At 37.5% G+C, this 26243-nt stretch overlaps 1 protein-coding gene across 1 annotated transcript in view; it reads right to left on the minus strand.

Annotated features, from left to right (window-relative positions):
• Positions 1 to 26243, minus strand: part of CD109 (CD109 molecule) — a 70722-nt gene that overhangs the window by 15246 nt on the left and 29233 nt on the right. The window contains 21 exon segments of the mRNA XM_064650125.1: positions 802 to 992; positions 2104 to 2269; positions 2809 to 3037; positions 4324 to 4405; positions 8436 to 8612; positions 9180 to 9324; positions 10829 to 11047; positions 11258 to 11371; positions 14098 to 14215; positions 14977 to 15112; positions 15656 to 15716; positions 16140 to 16214; positions 16812 to 16964; positions 17821 to 17997; positions 19490 to 19552; positions 19647 to 19748; positions 20082 to 20321; positions 22518 to 22627; positions 23473 to 23608; positions 24677 to 24773; positions 25972 to 26056. Of these exon segments, the coding sequence (XP_064506195.1) occupies positions 802 to 992; positions 2104 to 2269; positions 2809 to 3037; positions 4324 to 4405; positions 8436 to 8612; positions 9180 to 9324; positions 10829 to 11047; positions 11258 to 11371; positions 14098 to 14215; positions 14977 to 15112; positions 15656 to 15716; positions 16140 to 16214; positions 16812 to 16964; positions 17821 to 17997; positions 19490 to 19552; positions 19647 to 19748; positions 20082 to 20321; positions 22518 to 22627; positions 23473 to 23608; positions 24677 to 24773; positions 25972 to 26056 (2876 nt within the window).

Genomic DNA, 26243 nt, shown 5'->3' on the forward strand with positions numbered 1-26243 from the left:
TTAAATTGCATTTTACTTAGTAGAACTCATTTCTCTCAGATTAATACCAACAAACTTTTGAAAATAATGAAGGATAGCCTGTACAGCTTGGTACTAAGCAGAGTGATGAAATGTGACATTTCACTGTGACCAGCATTTGTAGCTAATTTAAAAGTTAGTTTAAACTAATGCAATCCAAATTACTATCTAATTCTTTTGGATGCCAGCATCGCTTACAAGATGTGGCTTCAATAACATGGAAACCTCCTGGAGATAATGAAGATCTTCCAGATTTCACGGTCCGTCAAAAATCTGCACAATAATGAGGACAAAGTAAATTACTGAGTTAAGACCAACTGCCAACAGAGGCACTAGGCTAGGCTGTTTCTCTAAAACCTACTCCCCTTAGTTAAAGGCTTAGTTTCAGGAGTTTGAGGACCTGCACATGGAAAGAATAGAAAGAGGTTTCTCTCCTTGGAAAGAAAGTAAGCATGGATATTTATTATATTATTTGGAAAATATGTTTGAATATTTTTCTATGGGTATCACTGCTTCTTAATTTAAGATGTTTTATTATTAATATTTTATATAACAAGGTCTCCCTCTCATTGTCTTTTTCTTAGACTTGCCAAAAGTACTAAAACTGGCAGTCCAGGTTTAAGATTCCAGTATCACAAATTTTGTTTTGCTGTTACAGCAAAACAAAATTCAGTAATTATTATGTAAAAAATAGTCCTTTTTTTCCTTTCCTTTTTTTTTTTCTTTTAATATGCATTGCTTGTTTAGGAAAGTACAACAAAGCCCCTTATGGCAAGATATTACCTGAGTAGATGAAAATCCCCCAAGGTGATTTCTTTGATGACTTAACCATTTCATAATAGGGATCCCCTCTGCTAATCTGTCTTGATGAAAGTGAGAGAGCAGAGCATATGCTGCAAGTTCAATATCAATGGACCGTGACTGCCATGAATCAGAAATTTCAGAAGCAGGTGTTATCCAGAAACGAAATTCACCTGCAAAAAGAACCAATAATAACCTCAGATTCACAGATTGAAGTCTTAGGATTTCTGCGAAAGACTTAGGGGAGTTCTCTTCAGTAATGCTTACATATGAGATCTAGCAAGGTTGCGTGAAATTGTGTTAATGTTTAGGCCTGTGTCCCATAAAGGACTGACTTAAGCACTTCCTCAGCAGTGCCTGAATCTATATACAAAAAAAAGCTGGAGTCCAAATAGTCACTCCCATTGATTTCAGTGAACTTTACATTGATCCTTTCATTGTCAGCCTAAAGCACTCACATAAAGGAGCCCTAGTGAAAACCCCACCTTGTTGTTTGAGTGCTCCTTTGTCTTCAGGACCAGAGAAGGCACCTCAGGCAGCAGAGCTGCTCACTAGACTCGTTCTTGAATGAAGCCTTCCCAAAAGAGTAACTTCTTCCCTTCCCAAAAGTGACTGTCCAAAAGGTCTAACTCAGTAAACGCAGAGGGACGCTCAAGAGGCTCCATTACCAGGCTACAACATTAATTCCTTTGAATTTTTCAAGAGGTGAGTTACTATTATGAGCCAAAAATTTTCATTTCTTATACTCAATATAGTCTATTCTTCCCCAAAACTAGGAAAATAAATTCAGTTGTGCTAAACTTGAAAGAGGTTAAACAGAATGAGATGGTGGGTGCTCAGAGAAAGTGCAACAGACCTCTGTACTGCCTTACAGAAAGTTCAATACTTTACCTCCATTTCAATACTGATTCTAACTAATTGTCCCCCAATACCCTCCTGATCTCTCCCAACCACTTCGGAATAGCTAATTTCATCCAAGTATCTCTCTTTAACCAGGCTGATCTTACAAGTGTGCATAATAACACAGGAAAACTGACAAGTCATGTTCAACAGCATCATGGTTCTCCTACCAGGAACATGGTAACTGAGACTGAAAGCTTTGTTGTGAGTTGTCATTCATTTATGGACACTTTTCATTACAGCTGTCTTGGAACTTCTTAGCTTATTCTCTATATCAAACTCAAAACAGACTTGAATTCTATAGGCAGCTGTCAATATATGATAGGTATTTTTAAATGGAATAAAAATCCATCTATAGAACTGTGTAAGATAGTTGTGCAATACCTTGGTGTTCTGCTCTCTCGTTCAGCATATTCAGTGCTTCTTTCGCTTTTGTACTTTTTGCCCAGGACAATGCATACGTCACAAGTGCCAAAGTGTAATTATCTGAAATACCTTCTTCTAATTTATCTTCTAGAAAGTTTGTAGCAGTCTTGATGGCATAAGCATGCTGGAAATGAAGATCATGTTGAAGAATGTGAATAAAATATATATTGAAATACTTAAATGTAAAAGAAAAAATTGTACAGAAACAGAAAAATTACTAGCACCAAACCACCACCAAGAAATACTGAAAAATCTCTTTCAGAGTTACAGACACAAACCTCAAAGGTTAGCTTTTTGATCTGGCACCACCTTTTATGAACATAAGTAATTTTTAATGAAATCAACTGGAATGACCTAACATCTCTAAGACTAGTTCCCCCCATAAATATCTTTGTAAGTTCTTGGACTAAAGCCATGGCAATATTCTTGCTAAAAGCCTTGATAACTGCCTTTAGATTTTGCAAAGGCACATAAAATTGAGGGGCTTAACAGCAAAATTTTGCATCACTTTGGGTAGGTAAGGGATGTTTAACAAAGTAAGGTTACATTTTGTCTCTGTTCACTTATCCCTCTATGTCTTTAAACTACCAAGTGTTTGCTAGGTACTACAACAATTTATGAATTTTTCCTGTAATTATGAATTATATTTATGAATTCCAATACCTGTTTATCTGGGAACCCTAGGAGGGAGGACATGATGTAAGCTGTGAGAGTAATTGGATTATTGCTGCCTCCTTGAAGATCACTGTGTAACACTTTCCCAGGCTCATGAAACTCTCCATTTAATTTCTGATGACGGACAATCCATTTAGCTGTATCCATGAGCACATCTTCATCAATATCTATGAACGGACGAGCTTGAAGGAAACATCTTAATACAAAAGCTGATAACCTTGGGGAAAAGGTTAACCAAATATGACAAAATTAGCCAGGTATTACAGCTTTATTACAGTTTAGGATGATGTAAGAATACCGTAAAGCATAAGGTGTTCTACACACACCTCCCAAACAGAGAAAAATATATGCCTCACCCAGATAAGCAAGTAGACTAAGTTTAATCCACCAAAAATGAAGATATGCTCTTGTTCCTAAAGATCACCCCTTCTGCAGCTGCTATGTGTCAAAAATCCAAGTCTGCCAGCACATGTATATCTTTATTCAAATGTTGCTCTCCTGCCTTCTGCTGCTAGGCAAATATTATAGTTTACAAAGCAATGCAGTTATGAGTGTGATATTAATTACCACTATTATCCCTGTAACGATAGCCTTGAAACAATCTTTGTTGTTTTATTTTAATAATTTCAGGTTATCCTTCGATTCCCTTCTTTCCAGATGTGCATTCATGTAACCTTTCACTGTACTGTTTAAGCACTAGAGTTGCTAGTACAGATGAATTATCTTCATTTTCCAATCCACCCATACTGAGTCAAAGACAAACCCCTCTGATGTCAATGAAAGACGCCCAGTGACTCCAGAAGCAGTGTTTCAGTCAGTGGCTGAGGATGGTTCTATTTAAAGTCAGAAGCATGTACAGAAATATATAAGTATATTTAAACTAACTTGACATGAGTTAGCTGAATAAAGTGCTGGAACTTGTCTCCATTATCTATCTAGCTTCCATGACTAGGGTCTCCATGCTTCTTGGAGCAAAACTCAGCGCTGAAAAGACTTTTTCAGCTGTTTTTACAGTCTCAATAAAAGGAAATGTGAGAGAGGTAAGTAGGACAAATTTTTATCGCTACTAACTCTATTCACCCCCTAGGAAATGTCTCAGTCAGTCTTCAGTTTCCTGTATGGAGATAACTGAAAATCTATTTGAAGCAGTGATGATCACATAGCCCTAAATGGTTCCTGTCAACTGCAAGAATAAGTAATTTAATTGTTATTCTTCATTCCTTTCAGGAAAGCAACAGAAATACTCTCAGACCAAACTATTCCCCTGGTTAAAATAATTCATCAGTCATTTTTTTGCAAAATTAAAAAGCTTTACACTAATAATGGCTTTCACAGTATGTTACCCAGCAAGAAAGACTTTAGAGTTGGCCTAAACACCTAATGAAAACGAGGCAGAAGGCTAATACGGCTGGAAATTTTTACCAGCTTCACAAAAAATTTTGAGACACAGGAAAAATATCTGAAACGCTAAAATTCCACAATGATTCTGGCAGAACTACTTACCATGTGCTCCCAGAGGGATCTTCATTTCCAAAGGCACTAAAAGAGCCATCATCCCTCTGGAAAAGCAGCTCTCTTTGGTAGCCTGAGTGGAAAAGTAGAGACTGGTATTGAACACTCATGCGGTTTCCAGCACAAACTGCTGATGTGAAGCAAGGTACTTTCTAAGGCTGAGAAGGGCAGAACTTAAGCTTGTATTTCCTAAAAAAATTCCCAAATATGCAGGAACACACAAAGCCATGTAGAAGATGATGAGAAAGTGGGCAGTAATAACACAAAGGATCCATCTACAAAAGCAGAACCATAAACTCCTGCTGCTCTTCATCTGCCACCCAAACATGACAGTGGTGCAGAGAGACATGCTCCCAACATACTAAGCTGTTCCAGTGAGAGCAGAGCAGAGTAGCAGCTAGAGTTCAGTGCTTCATCATTCTGGGGAGCTGGAGTTGTACACCTACAGAAATGCTCTATCTTTCCAGCAAAACGTATTTTCCAACTGGAAGGGCAAGGCTACACGTGCTGCTGAAAACTAGGCCCTTTCAGCAGCTGGCTTTTGCCAATCAAATGACAAGCTATCAGAAAAAGCATGCTGGAAAAGGTTGTTCTGAAATGAGTGAAAAATGCCAGAAGACCTGAAGATCCTGGAATCCTGAGAAGCAAGCATTTAAAATGTATCCCAAGATTTTTCAGTATCCAGAACAAATGCAGCTTTCTCCTGACTATGGGACATCCATTATAAAAGGGCTTCAAGGGCTCACCAGCTGCTCAAAACCACCAGCAGCATCCTTAATCAATAGCTGACTTCAGTACAAAATCAATGTTCATTAACACTAAAAATTACTTATTGTAGCTTCTGATATCTAAAGCCTTTCTTCCATTAAATTTTGCCTGCCACTTGTGTATCTGGAACAATAATGATATCTATTTATAGCATTTCACATGACATCTTTTCTTCTTTCCCCCTCACTTCATGTTTTCCCTTGGCTTTGCTATTTTAGCTATTATAATTAGGAAAGTATATTCATTAGTCTAAAACATGATAGATATAGACACAATACAGAATCAGACAGGCAGAAAGAAAACTCTCAAGCAACATCAGTAAGTCCTACATGAATGAACTTATGAATACGTCCCGTGAGGTGCATCCAGCTACAACTGTTCCGCTGTAAAATGTTCCTTGCTTTCACGGATAAAGGATTAATCATCCATTTACATACTATCCTGACTATAGATACACAGTGAGTGAATCATGGCCTTAATCACTAAGGAACAAATGGTTTGGTCCCTCAATCTGAGTTTCGGTGTAAAATCAAATCCTAGTCATGGTCTCTCTGTAACAGAAGAGAGAGAGATATAGAGGTGTGAATTTGAACTGCTACAGTTTTCTTGGGCATGCTCCCATGTAATCTCAGTAGCATCAAATTTAGCTTTTGACCCTTTATAAGAGTTTGCAATTGAAATTTTCACTTAAATATAGGGGGGTTGTATTTAGCATTACAGTGGCTAATTACATGACTAAAACTGGTGGATCTTTCCCATACAGACACACCTGTCACCTCAGCTAATGATATTGAGTAAAGTACTCTTAAATGGAAGGAAAAAAAAGAAGGAATGAGTGGCATTTGTCACCAAAGAAAACAAAAGTCACTGTCAAAGTTTAAGCATCAAAATAATGTTCTATGAGGAGCACAAATTTATGTATATATACAAATAGATTGCTTCCTCTTCAGAAATATCTGAAGAGGCCTGAAAACAAGGTCTTCTGCTTCTTTGCAGAACTGGCCAGCAATAAGTATTATAATCACCACCCCCCTGGTAGTGTAAAAGCACTAAACTAAGACCAATAGCCTGCTTAACTAAGACTGCTGAGGAGCAAACAGGGGATAAATTTATCCCAGAATTTAAGATTGGGAGCAACCAGAAAGATCAGAACCAGAGGGAGGACAGAGAGATCATTCAGCTATTTCCTACAGTCTGTGTGCTTTTGTCTCAATGCCAACCCCGTTGCAGTCACGCAAGTCTCTAAACATGAGCATATCCAACGTGGGGAAGCCTGCAGAAAACGCTAGAATGGGAGACCTGGAGCCTGCGAACCACCGCGTTCATTCCAAAGGACACTCCATCAGACACGAAAAATGATACTTCAAATGTCAACATGTACAAGTGGAAAGGCAAGGAAAAGAAGGATCCTATTATGAAGATGTACACTAGTACTCCCAGAGGACTGGCTGGAACCCAGGAGATGTAGGAGGCTCACTGAGCAAGACTGAAAGAGGACTGCATCAGGATGGAAAGGACTTCAGAAATATGTGAAAGACTAAAGGGTCTCACATTTCAAACAGCTTGGAAATACTGCTCAAACCCGTTATTTTTCTGGGTCTAATAAAAAAGTTTTCAGACCAACCAGGAATTTTTTCATTTCAGAAGAAGTGATTTAAAGATGGGACCTGTCATTACCACAATTAAAGAAATATGTTTGAAAGGCAACTTTTCTCTGGCTTTGCCTTTGTTCTAGGTAAATAAAACTCCTATAAGATCATATAGCAGTCTCTTCTAGTTATATGATCCCTTCCTCTCACAAGCATTTAGCCTTAAAATTAATTACATTTACTACAGATTCTGAAGTCATTTTTTCAAATACTTGGTGAATTATGATGTGAAAAAGTCTGTTTTAAATTAAACTTCATGATAATCCTTTAAAAAACTGAGTTTAGAAAAATTACATCTTAGACTAAAGATAAATTTCAACTTCAAGATTACACTTTTTTAAAGTCAGTGCAACAACCGAAATAAATTGTTAAAATAAAGCAAAACCAAACCAAAACAAAAAAAAAAAAACCCATCAGAGTATTTTTTAGATTGTGGCTCCTTTCTATATTAAGGTTACAAATATTTCAGCAGACTTGCTGTTTTGGCTATTATGGTGTTGAAAAACATGTACATCAATCCAAAGCCTCAGGAAGAAGTTAAGTAACACAACACTTGGTATGTAAGTGACATTTAAACCTATAATTTTGACTTGCTTTGAAACAGCTTTAATAAATCAGCTATTGGAAAACTTCAGAAAGTTATGGTACTAAAGCTAAAGCTTAAAAGAGTGATAGATTGCTTACAAACTTCAGAGTAGTTGTTTACAAAATCTCTTCCTTCTCAACATACTTTTCAACTAAACCATGTAGGAGGAAGGATTTTAAAAAAATTTTAAAAGGATTTAAAAAAAAAAATCATTTAACTGCTTTGACAGAAAACTGGAATCTTGATGAAAGGAAAATTTATTTTAGCTGTGCCTTTTCCAAGGGAAATGTCAACAACTTTAAAAAATCAAACAAAAAATACTTGCAGAGAGTAAATAAAAACTGAAATTGTCATCACAATGCCTTAGTAGGGGTGTAGCTCACATGGGGATGGTCTCATTGCTCTCTGTGAACCAGGCTCTCAGCGTGGAGACTGACAGGTGGTGAGTGTGGTGCATCACAGTTGGATGCTGTCTGATCCAAAAGTCACAGAGAAGCACAGAGCAACTATGTTCTCCACATTTTGTGATGCCCTGGAGTACCTCCCGATTAAAATATACAACAGGTCCCAACTACACTGTTCCAGCTTTTGATTTCCAGCACAGAGTTCACTTCTGAGCAAGTCTAAAACATTGAGGAATCAAAGTCAGCCACCAGAGCAAACGCCACTCCTTGAGCTCTACAAGGACATGTCAGGATCAGGGTGGCATCACCGAAGACAGATACACAGATGGGATGAATACAGTTCACTCTGCTCACTGACTAATTTTCAACCTCTGTGCCTCAGGTAGTGGTCAGAAATGTTTGCTCACACGTAGTTTTATCAAATGAGAAATAACCACCATCTAGGAAATCTGAAAAAAAAGCAATTATATAAAAACATGGTTTTTTGTGAGCAAACATGCTCTTGTAAACAAAAAAATTTGCTGTCTACTTCTGTCAGCCCAGAAAAAAGAGGAAAAGAAAGAAAAAGCGGGCTTTTCTTCCAGTTCTCATCTCACCAGAAGAGCAATATTTCAAACATTAAATGCAGAGTCACAGATACCTTTCTACTAGCAAGAGTTCTTAGAAATCTACCATCTTTCTTTTACACATACAGACCTTTTCTCATAAATGATACAGCTTTTGATCTAATATCCTCTCTCAGCTGCCTGGTTTTAGTCAGGTATTGCAAAACATAAACATTCGGAGCAAAGTTGATCATATTCTGTTCACCGCAGCCATAAGGCATCTTAATCAGTGATGACAAACCGTTGATAGAAGGCCCAAGTAAATCACCTGAAAGATAAAATTTAATCAAAATTAATTAAAGCTTACTGCAAATAAATGCATACCTCACACATAAAGGGTAGTGAAATCTATGCTGGGAGAAAATATGATGTATTAGGAATGTTTCTTCTAAACACCACTAATCAGGCACAAAAAATAGTTACTCTTCTCATTGACTTTATGCCCACTGACCCAGATCCCTACAGACCTTTCCAACCACAGAGTAATTTCAAATTCACCTACAGTTATCAAAGCCCAAGAGTCACAAGAAACAATTATTAGTCAGGTTATAGGTTTTATTCTGCAGATAGTAGAATTAAAACAGGATACTAGCAAACTTGGCAGGACCTCCCCTGATTAAAATCCAACTCTCTAACTCTGAAAATACCATACAAACAGCATAATATCATAAATTAAATAAAGGAATAAAACCATCCATCCATAATGTCTTCCGAAATTTAGTCTAATGCATGATGGTAAATTCCTTTGAACTAATGATTCAACCTATTAATACTGCAATTAAATAAAAATTAATGCCATTCCCTAAAGATGGAAACAGAATAAGGTAATTCTTACCAACAGCAGTGATCTGCACTCTCTCACTGTCACTTACAACGTCAGAAGGAAAAGTGAAATCCAAAGCTTTTGACACTGATTGTCGCTTATTCCCAGTCAAATCCAAAAGAACTGTCTGAGAATATGTTTGTTCCAATCCTTCAGCCTATCAAGATAAAGACAGGATTATTGTAATCTCAATCAGTTTGTCACTTTTAGGACAGAAGTTCTGTGCTTACTGTACTGAAGGTGTTTTGGGCTGCTTGCTAACACATCAAGAACCTGAGCTACTGGCCCAGCCAAACTGACACAGAGATGTTTTTCTCATAAAGACCCACCTCCACTATTTGCATTTCAAGCCCATGTAGCAATTATAAAAATACACCTGCAAAGTCAGTGAGAGCATCTCTGATTCCAGTGAGCTCCATGCCAAAGCACAGGCAAGGCTGGAGGTGATACCTTTCATGTTCTCTACAGTCCTACAGCTTGTACTGAGGGATACAAGAAAGACTTAAACTGAAGTTAGGTACATGTCCATAAAGGTTTCATTTCCTCATGGATGCAAAATACCTTGAGAAAAATTGTCCTTGAAGTAGAGAAAATAAATGGTGTACTGGACTCTTATTCTCTTCTGCACAAGAACTGAACTTCAACAGAAAGGGCAATAAGTGGCTCTATCTGAAAACAGCTCACAACCCTACAGGGAAGTGGTTTTAAGCAGTCTAAGGAGAGGCTGAGACAGCTGCCTCTGTTCAATCTGGAGAAGAAAAGGCTCAGGGGGATCCCATCAACGTGTATCAATACCTGATGGAAGGGCGTAAACAAGATGGAGCCAGGCTCTTCTTAGTGGTGCCCAGTAGCAGAAAGAAGGCAATGCACAGGAAATAAAGGGATTTCCTCTTACACATAAAAAAATATTTTTTAAACTGTGACAGTGTTAAAACACTAGAATAAGCTGCCCAGAGAGGCTGTGAAGGCACTGTTCTTGGGGATATTAAAAACCTGACTGTACAGGATTCTGAGTATCCTGCTGTAGTTGATCCTGCCCTGAGCAGGAAGGTTGGACTAGTCTCTTCCAACCTCAACCATTTTCTGATTCTATGATATTAAGCATTCATTCTAGGATGAGATGTACAAATGTCTACTACCTTCCACTGAAATGGAGCCTAACATGAATCAGACCTTAACATCCTAAATTAAGCAAGTCTTATCAGTTTCTGGTTTATCAGAAAGCCTGGAGGCTAAAAATCCAGCACCAGTACCAAAATACAGAAATGTCCATATAAAATAGGCTTTGAACAAAAGCCAAGTGTATGGCAAAATGGATTGTATTTATCCATAACACAGTTACTAGGTCCACTCTCCACAGATTATTAAGCTAGCTGTAGCACCAGGCATTCACTGATGCACAAATAGGTTTGACCTTGCTTTCAGAAGCACTGGACTAAATATGTGTTGTAGAACGTGTCAATTCCTGGAAGGGGATCTGAAGAATTTTAAAGGAGAAATTATTTTAAAATACGTGTTTTCTACCTAAAGCCACCTGACACCAAACCAACCTCACAGAGCAAGAGGCAGACAAGTAAATTGGTTTGCCTTTTTGCTGCACTTTGTTGCCTATTTCAAGGAACAATTTACTTCAGGAACAAGCCAAGCTGAAGACTGTTTACCTTTACTAAAACTTTCTGAATGATAGCATCAGAAGCAGCAGATGATATTGCTGTCACTTTGATGGGAATCTCTCCCAGCTGTTTCGGCTTGATTGGGAATTGAACAGTTTTGCCATCTTCACTTGGTACAGATATAGACTGTCGATTTTCTGTAGCATTTATTTCATTTGATGTTAGAATAATTTCAAAAGCATCATTCATATCCAGGATCACAGTAACCTGTAAATACAGTAATATTTGCAATACAAAGTGTTAATTTTGAAAAGCTTTCATAAACTGCCACCTGTTTTGTGTATAGAGAAACAGCTTTATGGTCTGTCCACTAAAGGAAATACTCTAGTTCTCACAAAAGAAAGACCTGGTCTCTACCACTGATGAAAACCCTGCAGTATCTAGTAACATTCAAAGATAAAGAGACTGTTATTTTACCTCAGCTTCTTCTTTCAAATAATTAAAGATGTTCACTTCCAAAATGAACTGCTCTCCTCTGATGATGGAGTATGGAAGGTTCAGGAAAATGAAAAAAGGTTGAAAAGCTTCTAGCTGCAAAACAAAATCAGCACTGAGCCCCAACAATCAGATACTAGCAAGAAAATTACTATACAACATATCTTCCAATCACTTTTAAATTCAGATGATAGAGTATGTTTGCTTGTAGTCTACAGCTGACTAAAGGTATTACTGCAGGGCTGAAACAGAAGGCAAAGAGGTTTCTGGTCATTAGCACCTTTGTGGGAACTCAGAGGCACCATTCAGATGAGAGCTGCTGACAGCTTTGCCAGGGCAAGGTCTCAACAAAGGCAACTGAATTAGGGCTAAGAGTCTCTCACCTGGCAAGTTTGGAAGTTGTGATCTGTCCTGAGATTGCATTAAGGTAAATGTGAATTGTTTTGAGTGCATAGGTAATGAATGATTAAGACTCTGTCAGTTGTCCTGTCTTTATGTCAATAGAGAAATGCATGCTGGAATACAAAATAACTAACTCTCCCAAATTTTATAATTCAATAACACCTTAGAATGATTTTTTATTTTTTAATATTAACCTTGGCATAAGTTCTTTAGTCATATTTCTAAAAATACATATTTTCTTAATTAAAAGAAAAAACTGCAGAAATACACCAGCAAGCAGTTACTTTTATCTGTGAACAGAGGGTTATGGAAGAAATCTTGGCTTTAAGAAGTCAGTGGTAAGCTCTCATCAAGTCGAATGGGATCAAAATTTCACTGTTTATGAACATCTGTACAGTAAGAATGGCTGAGACATGAAATCCTTTATTACTGAAATGGCAACTAAAAATGGTTTTAATTTGGTTTTCATTAAAGAAATTCTTCCAAGTGTTTTGAGTTTCAGATCCAAAAACCCCACAGCTTTTCTTTTCTAGCTAGCATCTATTCCAATGTGGTTTTTTTAAAGAAAACTTGTTTGCTAAAGCTCTCAGTGTCAAAAACTTCTTTAGATATTAGACTTTAGAGAAGTTCTGATGGAGATTTTTTGATTAGTTTCTAGTCAGGGTTTTCCCTATATACCTATTTTCTTTGTCTTTTTTGTTTTACTTTTCTTTAAAACTAAAATTTTACACTCAGGAATATTCCAGTATATTACAATAAAACACAACTGTGTAAAATTATCAACATTCTGTATAGTAGAAGTCAGAAAAGCCCAAGATGCAAAGCTGTAAATGACATTAAGCATGCACATGTCTCTTATTTATTTCCCCATTACACTTTCCATGTATTTCTTTTATTTGACTCTCTGTATGGTACTGATTAACATGTTTCAGCCATATGGAACTCTAAGCTCAATCTAAACATCCCAGCAAGGGTGACGTACTGAACAGTGCATGTGGGTGATTATAGCTAAATAATAATCTCAACATCTGTTCTACTTGAGGCCTTCTCAGATTTGAGGATGAGAGGCCAAGTGTGTATTTCCACACAGTTTAAACCAGAAAACTATTTTTCTTTCTTTCCCATCTCTGTCAAGCCAAGTGAAAGAAACAACAATCATGATTCCAGTCTCAAAGGAGACTTAACCTCAAAATCCAGATCAGGCTCCAAATTCTGTGGTGGAGTTAAATCAGGATGTTCAAAGCACATGTTCTGTGTCTGGTATAGCAGCCAACTACAAAATCTGGATCTAGATCTCAGTTTGGATCTCAAAAGTTGCCCTTCCCCAAGAATCTGAGGGCATGAGAACTTAAAAGTGGGTAAATGGCTGTCTCCAAGCTATGTTTGTGCTAGTCCAGGCATCAAGATGGAAATCTGTGATCCAGTATTGCAGTCTCAAACTTTCTAAATTTAGGTACTTAATTGGAGAATGGAGAGAGATAACTACTTTCAGAAGGTTATTCATAGTATATAAAAGACTAGCTAAATGAGACTCGAAAAATTAATTCCTATTTTAAACAAGAGATTTCCTTGAACACAGAGTGAGCCTAGGACAACTGCACCTGTACTGCACTGGGGATCTCAGATTAGAGATCTAATCTGAGGAGTGCTGAATTTATCTTAAATTGCTAAACTATTTGGACACTTGGAAGCACAAAAAGAGCCTGAGGAGACAGGAATTTGGCAGCAAGAAGCATCTCATCCCATGGCTACCTCTCAGTGTCCACTCTGCTCCTCAAGCAAAGGCATCCAAACTTTAGCACCTATGACAGAATCTCAGAATGGCTGGGTTGGAAGGGATATCTGGATAGCACCTAGTCCAATACCCTGCTAAAGCAGGTTTACCTACAGCAGGTTGCACCCATGTTTACTCCAAGACTGGTTTTGACAGATAAATGAAAGCAATTTAGTCTATGAGCAATTCTTCCATTCTCCCTCCTGGGGTAAGTGTTAGCAGAGCAGCAGACAAAGTGCCTGTCCCATCCCAGCTAGTCTGTGCAAACCTCACTGTATGCCTTATCAGCTCATGGAACATGCTCTGGGCAGAAAGTATGGAACACTGTCCTCAGGCAGTCATTGCCCCTTTCTGCGTACAAAGATTCTGAAGTGGGCACATCCTGTAAGTACTCTAACAAAACAACTGCTCGAACAGAAACGAGTATCCAAATATCTGTGTGGATTTAAATGAGCAGGAAGGGAAGGCAGACACAGTATCACATTATGTCTTCAGTGATGACGTTTTCTTTACAGTTTGAATACACACGGCCTCCAAATCTCTTCATTAGTATAAGGAGATGGCTGATGTTAGACCTAAAATACAGTTGCCAGTAACAACCTACGGTGTTATAGCCTCAAAGGCAAATTGCATAGCACTTTAGTACCTCCACTGGAGCTGTTGTCACTCCAAGCCCGCTGTTTTCAGACATCACAAAAGCACTGGCAATCCAGGATGTGATGGTATCAGGTACAATGACTTCCATTGTGGTTTCTGTGTCAGATCTGATGGCAGAAGGGGAGAGCAGACTTTCAAAACTATCCATTTACCAACATCAGTAAGTGGATACGTATTTTTAAAACGCATGAAAAATTAAGTCCAAATTCCTGGCAGGAAAAGCTGCTCATTATCTGTTTTTCATTTTCTAATAATTTAGAAATACTGTGATGGGAGCAAAATTATTTACAAAATTTAAATTATTTTAAATTACATGAATTGAAGGTAACTACACTGAATCACATTACACGTAATCTGTTTTCACAGATTCTCTAAAACAAGCCCAGATGATGGTTGCTTCTGGAACTTCTCAGCTGTAGAAGAATACAAGATTTATGCTTCATAACACAGGTCAGATTTCACCATCATTTAACAGTTTGAACTGCTCATGGAATTACGTGCTGATAGCAACAGATTTCCCTTTCTGGGTTAATCACCATCTTCTTATGTACTGTAGACAAAAAGGCTGGGTCTCCCTATTCATTATCTCCCCATCTGTAAAAGCAAGAGAGTTCCTTTTGTCTTGGGGATTTTTATCTAGTTCTATTGAAACTCCTAGGCCTTCAGTCAGGCACGGTCCTCTTTTGTGCAGTTGCACATCTCATTTTTTGGGTCTCCAATCTCACTTGAGGCCTCTAGGTGGTAGCAGAATATAAATACTACTACATCGTTAAGTAGTGTTTTTCAACATCAGTGCAGAATGCTACTAAAACCTACAAAATAACAATGGCAAATGCAAATCAGTTTCCATTTGCTTCTAATCTTATACCTAGTTTTAGTGTCGATCCAAAGCCAAGTCTCTGGAAAATGTGTCCTCACATACAGATTGCTGAAATCAGGAGGTCCATTTTTAGATACTGGCATATCATCACCAAAACCATCTTCTATGGGTATCATTCCGCCATCTACAAAATAAAAAACACTGTCCTACCTACAAATACCTATATTTTGAAAAACCAAATTAATGCAGTTAAGAAAATTCAAATTAAGACGGTGTTCGGAGTATAATCTATAGCTTTGTTATAACAAAGCTTTGTTATATATGATAAGACTACTCTGGCACTTGGACATTTCTCTTCTTGGGGTTTTGTTTGTCTTTTTTTTTTTAAGAATAAAAAAGTTTCATGCAAACTTAAATTTCTACATGGTCCTTCTGGAGTGGTTATGAAACTGGTGCAATTTGACTATACCTTTGCAAAATATATCAACTGGAACTGCAAATAAAAACTCCATTCACCCTCAATCCTTTAAGTGTCACTCAGGACAGCAACAAAAAGGAAGTTTTTAAAATACTAATTGTATGCATTTGTAAATCTTGAACTTTTGAATGTTTTGCAAGGCTGGATATAGCCTGTATGCAGTACAGTAAAACATAATAGGAGCCCTAACCCATGTATCTCCTTCCCACTCAGTAAATTAGATTTGAATACATTTATTTTATTACTTACAAAGAAAATGTTCCTTATCTTCCTCAAGAATTGCATCAGTTGATACCCAAAGGCTGCATTTCTGGATAAAATTTATACAGTATATCTCAATACAGGACATTAAGGACATCAACAGTGCTTATCTATTTTCTTTTCCTTTCTTTCTATGTAAATAAAGTCATAAAGTAATCATAGAACTAAAGCAAGTAATATACAGGAACTAATAAAACAGAGATCATACGAATCTAAATGACTAAAAATTTTTCAAAGGGAAGATTCTGTCAAGCATAAAGCAATCTGTATTTATGGAAGTATAAACATATTTACTTGCATTCAGAGTATTTACATATTAATAAATTTCACAATTCAAAACCCAAATAAGCCATGAAAACAGTACACCGTCTACAGTTCCAAACTTAAAAAAGTACATTTTCTTCTAGCAAGTGATGTGCAAATCACTAAGCAGTTAAAAAAAGCCAGCTTATAATGTAAAAAAAAGAAGTACCTGAAATACACCAAAAGAACCTCTGACCAGGGGAAAATACTGCACTGTGCTGTATAAATTGAGCTCATGGAGGACCTAAAACAAAAAAACACCAAAATCATTCAGAGTGAATGCAAACTCACATTTTTCAAAACTCTCACTGTTGTAGATAATATTTCGTAGGAGCTGTACCACAAGCTGTAGCTTACTTAGGTCTCGTATCAAAGAGAAAACAATCTGTGACAGGATGAAGAGAATTAAGCTGCAATGGTTATGCACTAGAGCAAGCAAAAGGAATTAAAAAATGTGAATAATTTATTCTGCTCTTTAAAGAATAAAATTCTTTATTTTATATTACTAGTTTTGGAGTGCACAAAGCACAAATCATTAGAGTTTTTTTCTGATTTCTTTGTCTTTCCTGAAAGAAACTGTCAAGACTTAACTGAGCAGGTTATCAAATGGAAGAACAATAAAATATTAACTGGTATTGGAAATGCTGTGCCTATAACCATGTACACCTTACAGTCTTTTCTGCTCATGTTACTTGCAGAAGTAAAAAATATTTGCAAGATTACATACTGAAAATCCTGCCCAAAGAACATTATTTGTTCAGCATATAATCTGTAACATTTCCATAAGCATACATCTTTCATACACACAATAATGAAAATCTCTAATTTCCTATGTACTTACAGCATCTTCTGTTAGGTCACTACTTTCTCCTAGAAGCTTTGTACTTTTATCAACAACTGCAAGTCCAATTATTGATCCTGGTTCTGTTGTACTAATTTTAAGGGAGACTTTCTCAGATGGCTTGACCTTATCTTTGCTCCAAGAGATTTTAATCTAGGAAAAAAGTAAAAAAACAGCACTGATTTAAATTATACAGTGATATTTACAGCCATTAACAATCCCAAGGAAGTATTTTTTTAGATTATTTGGCTATAATTAAGGCTATGGATTTGCTTTTCTTAGCAACTCTGAACCTTTGAGAGTCCTTTTCCTAGGACTTTTGAAAGTTTGGATAAACCATGAGGCACATGGAGACATTTTTGATGCAGCAGGACAAATAGCCTCTTTACTGATGTCTGGTTGTAAGTGTTAAAGTTTCCATAGGAGAGACAGAATTTGACCCTGTTGATGGCCTTTGGGTGGTCTTACCTGTAAAAAGTTATAGTGATGCTTTTATTTGCACAATGGACCAACTCTCATCCTGGTACACTAGAAAAAAATCAATTCCTTGATGCAACAGTTTTCCCACTCCTCTTAAAGTTGTTTTGAGCTAAAGTATGCTCAGTCACATGAAGCAAACACTGATCACATCTACCTACAGTGTGACCACTGCCTGGCTAGAACAAGCTCTTCATAAACGTTTACAATTCCACACTTTGAGCACTCAGGAGTACCTTTGCCAAGCAATCTTTGGCTCAGTAATTGACCAAACTATTAAAAACACAAGGAGATGCTGTGCGTCTGATTACGTGGAAAACACAGTGCTAGTAGAAATTTCTTTTCAATAGACAATAGCTGGACTCTAACTGCACTGGTATTACCAGAAGTCTTTCCAAGGACTTGTACAAGCCTCAGATTAGGTCCGCAATGATAAAGTTTTTTTCATTTATAATCCTATGATCTAAAACACCATTTACCATGCAACAAACAGACAAAACCACAGTTTCAGACTCAAGTTCAGTGTAGTTACCTTGTCATCCAAAACAGGCTGGATGGGGACAGTGAGAGCATCATTTACAACTACTCCAAGCTCATCAACATAGAATACAAGTATAGATGCCAAAGGAGCCCAGGAATTTTCTGCTGTTAAAGTGAATGTTTTTGTAGACTTCGTGCCAAAACCCATAATTTGTTCCTTAGATAATACCTGAAAGGAAAAAAAAAAAAATCACTCAGTCTGTTGGTATCTCAATATGTCGTAAGCTCAGCAATTCCTTCTACAAGTAGTTGTTAAAAGAAGAGACATATAGCAGTGGTGGTTTTGGGTTTTTTTCACTAAATGGTTGACCAGTTCTGTGAAAATGGACATGGAACACATAGGTAATGTAACATTTAAATAACAGTAATAGATTTTTTTTTGTGCTTTAATTCCTGTATCACTATGCAAAAGTAATGTACTACAACAAATGCACACATATGCTACAAGAACATAAAAATACAACTGTAGTAGGGTTGGTTCATGTGGGTCTTCTATAAAAGCATTTGAGTTTGGTTCAGGCTTATCGTTTTGAAAACAAACCTCCAAAACACCCCTACCTAGAACACTTTGGCTTGCATCATAGAGAGTGTGAATTGGGGCCCAGTAATGTGCTCCAGTTAAAAGAAGGCATTCATTTTATCAGAACAGATTAGAGCTAGTCTGAAGGTACCTCAAAATACCGGGAGTTCAGGTCCACAGCATCAATTTTTTCACTCTAAATCTGTTGCTACTGGATCATAGCACTTATTAATGAAGACAGAGCCATGAAAGGAGGTTCCCTGCCTTTGATTCATGGACCTGATTTATTTTAAATCTTCAGGAGGATGTTTCTATTTTAGGAAATACATATGAATGCCCAAATTTTATATGGTTTTCCTTATTCAGTTTACTGTTAAAGTCTCTGAAAGAAAAAGGATAGTAGCTATCACAATCACTCTGGTGTAGACTGTGAACAAAAATGGCACGTGTTAAAGACAGGATGGGAGACTGCTGATGGTATATTTAATGAATCCTTCAATTCAGATGCTGCTAGATACAGTAGAGCAGCTCAGCAACTAAACAAGCCACGACCCAAGACATTTATTTTAAAATGCTTCTATGAAACTCCCATGTTAACAATGCCAGTTGCTTTGTTGCCAGATGGCCCAATGGACCATCTGCTTCCTCAGCAGGCAGGTCTTCTCACCCTGTACCCACAGGCTCAGCCCTGACAGTCCTGAACATGCATACAGGCTCTGCCATGCCCCTGCTTCCACCTGCATCTGCAAGACCTGCTGAAAAAGCCTCAGCTTGGGCTGTTTTGGGGAAATCCCTGTCCCTTCTCTCATTGTAGATGCTTTGCACAGTCAGAGATAGTATTGCTCTTACAGTTTTCTCACATCTGCAAGCAGACATAACCCAACACCCAAATCGGAGACGCACTTTTCCCAAAGAGCATCTCCTTACAGTGCCACAGGAATTCCTCCTAGGTAGCAAAATGAAGCTCTCTTTCAAAACGGAGCATCCTAGTGGAAAGGAAGTTTTGGGCCACCTCTTTCACAAAGCACAATAAAAAATGCTGAATATCTCTAACGTTTAATCACATTCCCCTCAGTGGAGTATTTCTCAAGATGGTAAAAGTCATCTTGGACTGTGCCCATGTGTACACCGAGTGACTTACCAGATAGTGGAACTCTCTCACTGGCTTGTTGCTTGCAATGCTCAGCTCAAAAGGCTTCCCAACCTAGGAAAAACATGCAATTCATATGCATGAGTATGGAAACATGATGAATAACTTGAACGGTTCTTATCTTGGCAAGTTTTGTCTCAGACTGTACCTTTATATCCTGGCTCTTTGTTTTAACCTGGAGGTAAGTCTGGCTGGGGGAGCTGAACACATCATAAACACCTATGTCAGTCCTGCTGCTGAGGAACTCTGCCTGTGAGACAGTGCAAAAACAGCTCTCAACAAAACAGCAAAATCTGTGTGATGTTCACATACTCTTTACATGGTAGTCTTAGTGGCGGTACAAGATCACTTTACTGCTTGCTTTAGGTATCTGTTTTGGGTTTTCCCTTGATATCTTGGTGCAATTATTAGATCCCATTTGACAGGATCTGTCACTTTCCTGTTGTAACATAAACATGAGGTAACAAAAATAATAATAGGTGACATGGCAGTTGTTGTAGATGGTAGGAACAGCACAACGTTGATCAAAGCCTGCTTAATTCGATGTGTCAATGCTCCAAAGCCACATATGGCAAAGCAATACCTGAACTCTCAGAGTTTTTGTATCATACAGGATTGGAAACTCAATATCAATTATTCCATTTTCTGGGACTGTGTAATTCAGGACACGGACTGTCAGATTTCTCTCCTCTGTTGCCTCATTTTCAAGGTGAGAAAGTGAAGAGTGGTGAAAAAGCAGATCTGACTGTTGTGCAGTGACTGTTACAAAATTCTGTCTCTCTTCAGCTGTGAGCTGGTTGCTATCGGAACGTGACACCTTTAGCTAAAAACAAAAAGAAAGAAAACAGTCACTGAACAGGGAAAAGGTAAAATGCAGAACACAACACAATATATTTAACAATATATTTGCATTCATTTCATATCAAGAAAACAAAGGCATCCTCAGATTTCTCTCACAGAATTACAGAATATGCTGAGTTGGAAGAAACCCACAAGGATCATCGAGTCCAATCCTTAACCCTGCACAGGACCATCCCCAAGAGTCACACCAGGGGCCTGAGAGTATTGTCCAAATGCTTCTTGAACTCTGACAGGCTTGCTGCTGTGACCATTCACCTGGGGAGCCTTTTCCAGAGCCCAGTCACCCTCTGGGTGAAGAATTTTTTCAAATATCCAACCTAAATCTTCCCTGACACAACTTCAGGCCATTCCCTCAGGTCCTATCACTGCTCACCACAGAGAAGAGATCAGTGCCTGCCCCTCCTCTTCCCCTCACAAGGAAGCTGTAGACTGCAATGAGATCTCCCCTCTCCTCTTCTCCGGGCTGAACAGACCAAGTGACCCCCTCAGTCACTCCTCATACAGCTTTCTTTCAAGGCATTTCACCATCTCTGTTGCCTTCCTTTGGACACTCTCCAATAGCTTAATATCTTTCTTATATTGCAATGACCAAAACTGCACAGAAGTAACTTTATTTTTTATCCCTTTTAAGCACTGCAGGTAGGCAAGTCAGCCAAGAACAAAATGGTTTATAACTCCAGGGAGGTAAAAAAGAGAAAAAGAAAAGCAAATAGAACTGAAAGGTGACCTGACTTTCAGCTCTTCCAAATACTCTTCTTGTTGAAAATGATTGCATCTCAGGTAAATTATGCAGTCTGACTATTTAATTTTGTCACTTGTATTTCACCACCACAAGAAAGGACAGCCTTACATCACGTGCAGGAAAATGAGCTGGATGAGCAAGGATGGTGCTGAGTCAGATGTGTTTATGGATTCATCAAGTGAATTGAGGAAAAGACTGAAACTAGGCCCAAAATTGACAGTCTGCAACTTCTTACAATTTACATCAACTTTTATCCCCACACGCAAGCAGATTCTCATCCACTCTAAAAACATTCTCATTCTGCATTATATACTCCAAAAAATCAATGTCTGTATTTAAAAGCACTGAACTAATGCTTCTCTTTTCTTTTTCAATCCATATATCTGCCACTGCATTACCTCTCCTCCCCATCATTATTTTCTTATGCTCTCTCTCTGCACAGGTATGCAGATCTCTGCTTTTTAGTAACAGCAGCAGTTGTTCCTTCATGCTCCTGTGGGAGCATAACTGATACCTTCCTCTCTGCCAGCTGTAAGCATTGCTAAATGTCTCAGCTACTTCTCACTCAGCTCATCTTTAGGAGAGGAGGAAAAAACAGGTCAGAGCTGGAGTCAAAATGGAATGCTGGCAAGGAAAATAAAATGGACAAAAAATAAAAGCCCAAATGATCAGGCTAGCATGAAGCTATAGCTTGAGCCAAGCTACTCTGAAAGTGTATATTCAGCCTATTTTATTGGTATTTAGGTCTATACAGTAAAGGCTCAGGAATTGTAAAGTTGATTCCCCTTTTCAAGCAAAATGCAGTGGTGCAATATGCAACCTCTGCAAAATGTAGAAATACCACATGCAAACTATGAACAGCATGAAGAACATTAAATACTTCTTTGAGTGGACTGCAACTGGTATGAGAAAGATAGGACAGAAGGCAAAAACAACACTTTCACTTGAAAGCAATGTGGTTTAATGAGTTTCACTGAATTTTGTAACGGCAGCTTGCATATATATATATGCATTATATAAAGTATATATTTGTATATATATATATATATATATACACTTAGATATGCAAATACTATTAGGAGGATTGTAACTCAATAACTACTTTGTTGTTTTAAAGCACAGTCACCGAACAGAAAAGAATCATCTAGAAACAAAAAATTTCCCTTCTATAAGAATGTCAACAAACTATACTCAAATATATCCTGCCAATACCACAGCATTCCCTGCCAATTTATACTTTTCTAGAGCAAATGCCTTTAAGTTTAGTATTTGCTGATACGTGTCATGAAAAAGAGGTAATTTGAAAACAAATCTGTAAATTACGCTTAAAAATCCAAGGCAAACTTTGTCATCTAAGCAAAAATACAGGAGATGTCATATTTGTTTAGGCACAGATTATAATAAAAAAGAACTTACAGTAGCTATGAAGTTCAGAGAAGGTTTTATAACTCTAGAGTAGTCCAGAAATTCAATAAAATAATCACTTTGCTTTGGAAATATGATGGTACTTGAATTTTGGGAAATTCCTGTTGAATAATTGTATATGTTTAGACAATATGCATTTAACATACACATTACTTTAGCAGCAATAAAATTTACTGTCCATGATTCATAAATAATTCAATCATAGTTTTCATCATTTCCACTCCTCCTGCTCTTCATCCTTCCGGCTACGCATCAGTACAAAGGTGGTACATGCACTGGTACTGCCTCCCACAACGCTAAATAAGACGTACCACACGTAGGGCTCCACTCCAGAATGACACAAGGAAGGAACTTATTAATCCCAAATCAACCAACTTCACCTTGACAGGGTTTCTGCAGAAAGTCTGTAATGAAACCTAGTTTCTGGGACTGGCAGAAATTTTGTACAAATGGTTTTTTTCTAATACGCAAGTGCAGCGGAACACAAACTCACAAAAAAACCTTAGTTTGCAAATCAGTGGGTCTAGAAGAGGCTAGACAGGGGACAACATGGGGACAGAGAATCAACTAATGTGATTTGCAAACACACAAGTAAGGTAAGTTTATGGTTCAGCTTAAATTTGTAAGATTCAGGCTAATGCTAGCAATTCTTTATGCCTGTTCTCATCAAAAGTGATCAATCATTGACTTTAAGTTCCCATCCGAACCTATTTCTTGGTTATTTAATAAATCATTTAACATAAAACTCCATTCAACCAAATTAACAGCTGGTTAAACTATTTAATATCTAGCAAGCAACAGTTCAGATGATACATTTGCAGGTGGATGGTTTGTGCTGACATCAGCACATGATGCTTTCCTAGCACTCCAAGCTCTTCCACACAGCAGTAAGCTCTTTCAGCACCACCTACTCTGGCTTTCTCTCAGACACCACACATCCACATACCTGTGAGTGACTCAGTGACCACCGCAATCATTTCTATTGGCTCTGTGTAATCACTATCACCTTGGTGCCACGACTGCTCAGCATTCAAGTTTTGCAACATAAGTTTGTTACAGGTTACATTCACAGATCCTTTTATCTACAATGTAGAAAAAAATAATTGTTGAGCCAGAAAAGCCAAGGACACCTTTCCATCTACAACTGCTTATTTCTGGTTAAGTCCTGTAGCTCTCCTCACATAAACGTTTTGTCAACACCAGAAAATCATCAATGCTGATCTTTTTTTTTTGCTTTCAGCAACAATTTTTATTAAATCCAGTAAAGCTCACTACTTTTTTAGAGGCAACAATGCTTTATGGAGAAAGTTACTTATTTTTTTTCCCCAATGTCTAGAATTATCCACTTCTACATAGCTAAAGCAGTGGCACCTATGCTTTATAGAAAAATACAATGAACACGTAGGTATACGTACCCAACAAGGTGGGTATAACCTATTGAACATAACTGAGCTCAGAGCTTCTGTAGACTAAGTGCTGCTGAAGGCACTGAAGTTAGATAGCTGCTGAAGTCAGCAAACAGAAAGTGACAGGCACACTATGTAGCAGAAATTTAACTTTTTTTTAAACACAGTTCATATCTCAAAAGTAAAATGTCTGATTTTGCAAAAAGAATGCAAAGAATCTATCACCTCTTTTAGGTCTTCAGTTTGAAACTGTATGTCCTTTTAAATTTTTTAATTAGTGCAGTAGATCAAATGTCATTACTAGGCAATTATTAGGCAAAATGCTTTGGTTTCCACCATGCTGGAGCTCCACCTAGACAATTGACGTGTTCTCCTCTGGCCTTGTAACACAGGGCTGAGTGTGAAGGGGCAGACATAGGGTCAGGGAGCATTTCTGGGCCTGTGTCCTCCAGCACCAATGGTGCTACAGTAGCTCCCAGAAAATTTTTCTACCTAGGCCAACTAGTGCTCTCCAAAATAACTTCCAGGCACAGGTCAAACGACCACAGGTGCCAAGTATCATTCCCAAAAAGCAGTCTGAACGGACACTGACACTTCAGGCTGGAAACTGAAGAGAGTTTAACACTCTCCATGCAAGTCACTACACAGACCATGCCAGCTGAACTCAGCATCCCCAAATGGTTCCAGGCATTATTTAACCCACAAAAGAACATAGGCTTAAAGAAACTGCTAAGGACAGCTCACCTCCATTGTTATTGTTATATTTCTCTTGTTTGTCCAGTAGGAGACAGAAAGGCATGTGACTGTTACAGTTCCTTTTACTGGCTTTCCATACGTGTACCTGAAACACACCAGTCAAGGAGAAACAATACACCTGAAGACCTCTCAAAAGATTCTACCAAAATAATTTTCCCTGGTCCCAAACATGGCTAGAACACATTTCTACTTTGAAACGTGGGTTTGCAATACTGAGACCAGTTTATCAACACTAAAGCTGGAAGTCCAAAACCTGCACACAAGCTCTATAAGCCTATTACAATCACTATGGGCTGTACAATGTAGAAAAATTAACTATATTAACTGGAAGCAAGTTTTTGCCACCCACTAGATCAGGTTGCTCAGGGCCCCTTGTCAATCCTGCCTTTATAGTTTGTTTTATCAGATGGTTTATAATATCACATGGTATTGGCTCTAGGGATGGAAGTTTTTTCTTGAAGCCCAAACCTTTGACTTAAATAGCTTGTTAAACAATCATTTCTGCATTTCACTTATCAATAGTGCTTGTTTAGAAGGTACGTATTCTATGGCATTAAATAACCCATGAAAGACCTTTATTTCCAGTCTTCTTGGGTGGATCTGTCAGGTACCTCCATCTGGTTCTCATCTTCCAAAAATAAAACTAATTTCTATTTGAGATTATTGCATACTAAAATTTTCTCTAGATATTTGCTCAAATTAAAAATAAAATATTATTTATACAATAGTCTTCACTGAATCTTCTCCTGAATTTCTCAAGAGCTTTTAATTCTTCACCCATTTACAGGTATAGGTATTTTGATAGGTAGGAGAAACCTATACTTGAAATCCACAATGTTGATATATTGGATCAAGAAGGATGTTCATAGAAGTTTGCCTAATTTTCCAAGTAGTCTAATAAAATACAGTTACTCTACCTACACACCTTGACATGTTAAGTTGGAGAGACCATAAAAGAACCATAAGGACAAAAGAAAAAAGCCTCAAAATATACATTATAATCAGAAAACTTAAAAAAAAATTTAAGATAAAGTAGCTGCAAATGTATAGGCTATAGTCTAGAAGTATGTTTACCAGATCAGAAGAACTTACTAAAAGTCTGAAGATCTATCGAACCTTGTTACACAACAAAATCCAGTAACTAGAAATGGATGTTAGCCAACTAATTTTGAGTAGATAGGGTTTTTTTAGCATTCTAAATATAAGCTTTTACTTTGACACTTAGAGACCCACAATAATTTTCTTAAGAGTAAGCATTACAACAGTATCAATGATTTACTTACTTGGCAGTGACAACACCAGTTACATCTTCATCTCTCAGAGAGTAGTATAATGGTGTTGTTATCATGACATCAAATTTTGGTAAAACTGAAAAAAAAAAGCAAAAAGTGTTAAATTCTCAGAAGGAATATTAGGGTTTTTTAAGTAATAAGGGTAGAACATGTAATTTGATAAAGACTACTCCTATAGTTTCCTAAGGAGTATAAGGTAAGATATATTTTTAACCCAACCCTATGCATGCCCAGACTAAGACTTTTTGTTAAAAAGAGAACAA

The sequence above is a fragment of the Pseudopipra pipra genome, chromosome 3 (assembly GCF_036250125.1).
Source record: "Pseudopipra pipra isolate bDixPip1 chromosome 3, bDixPip1.hap1, whole genome shotgun sequence".
Classification (NCBI taxonomy): domain Eukaryota; kingdom Metazoa; phylum Chordata; class Aves; order Passeriformes; family Pipridae; genus Pseudopipra; species Pseudopipra pipra.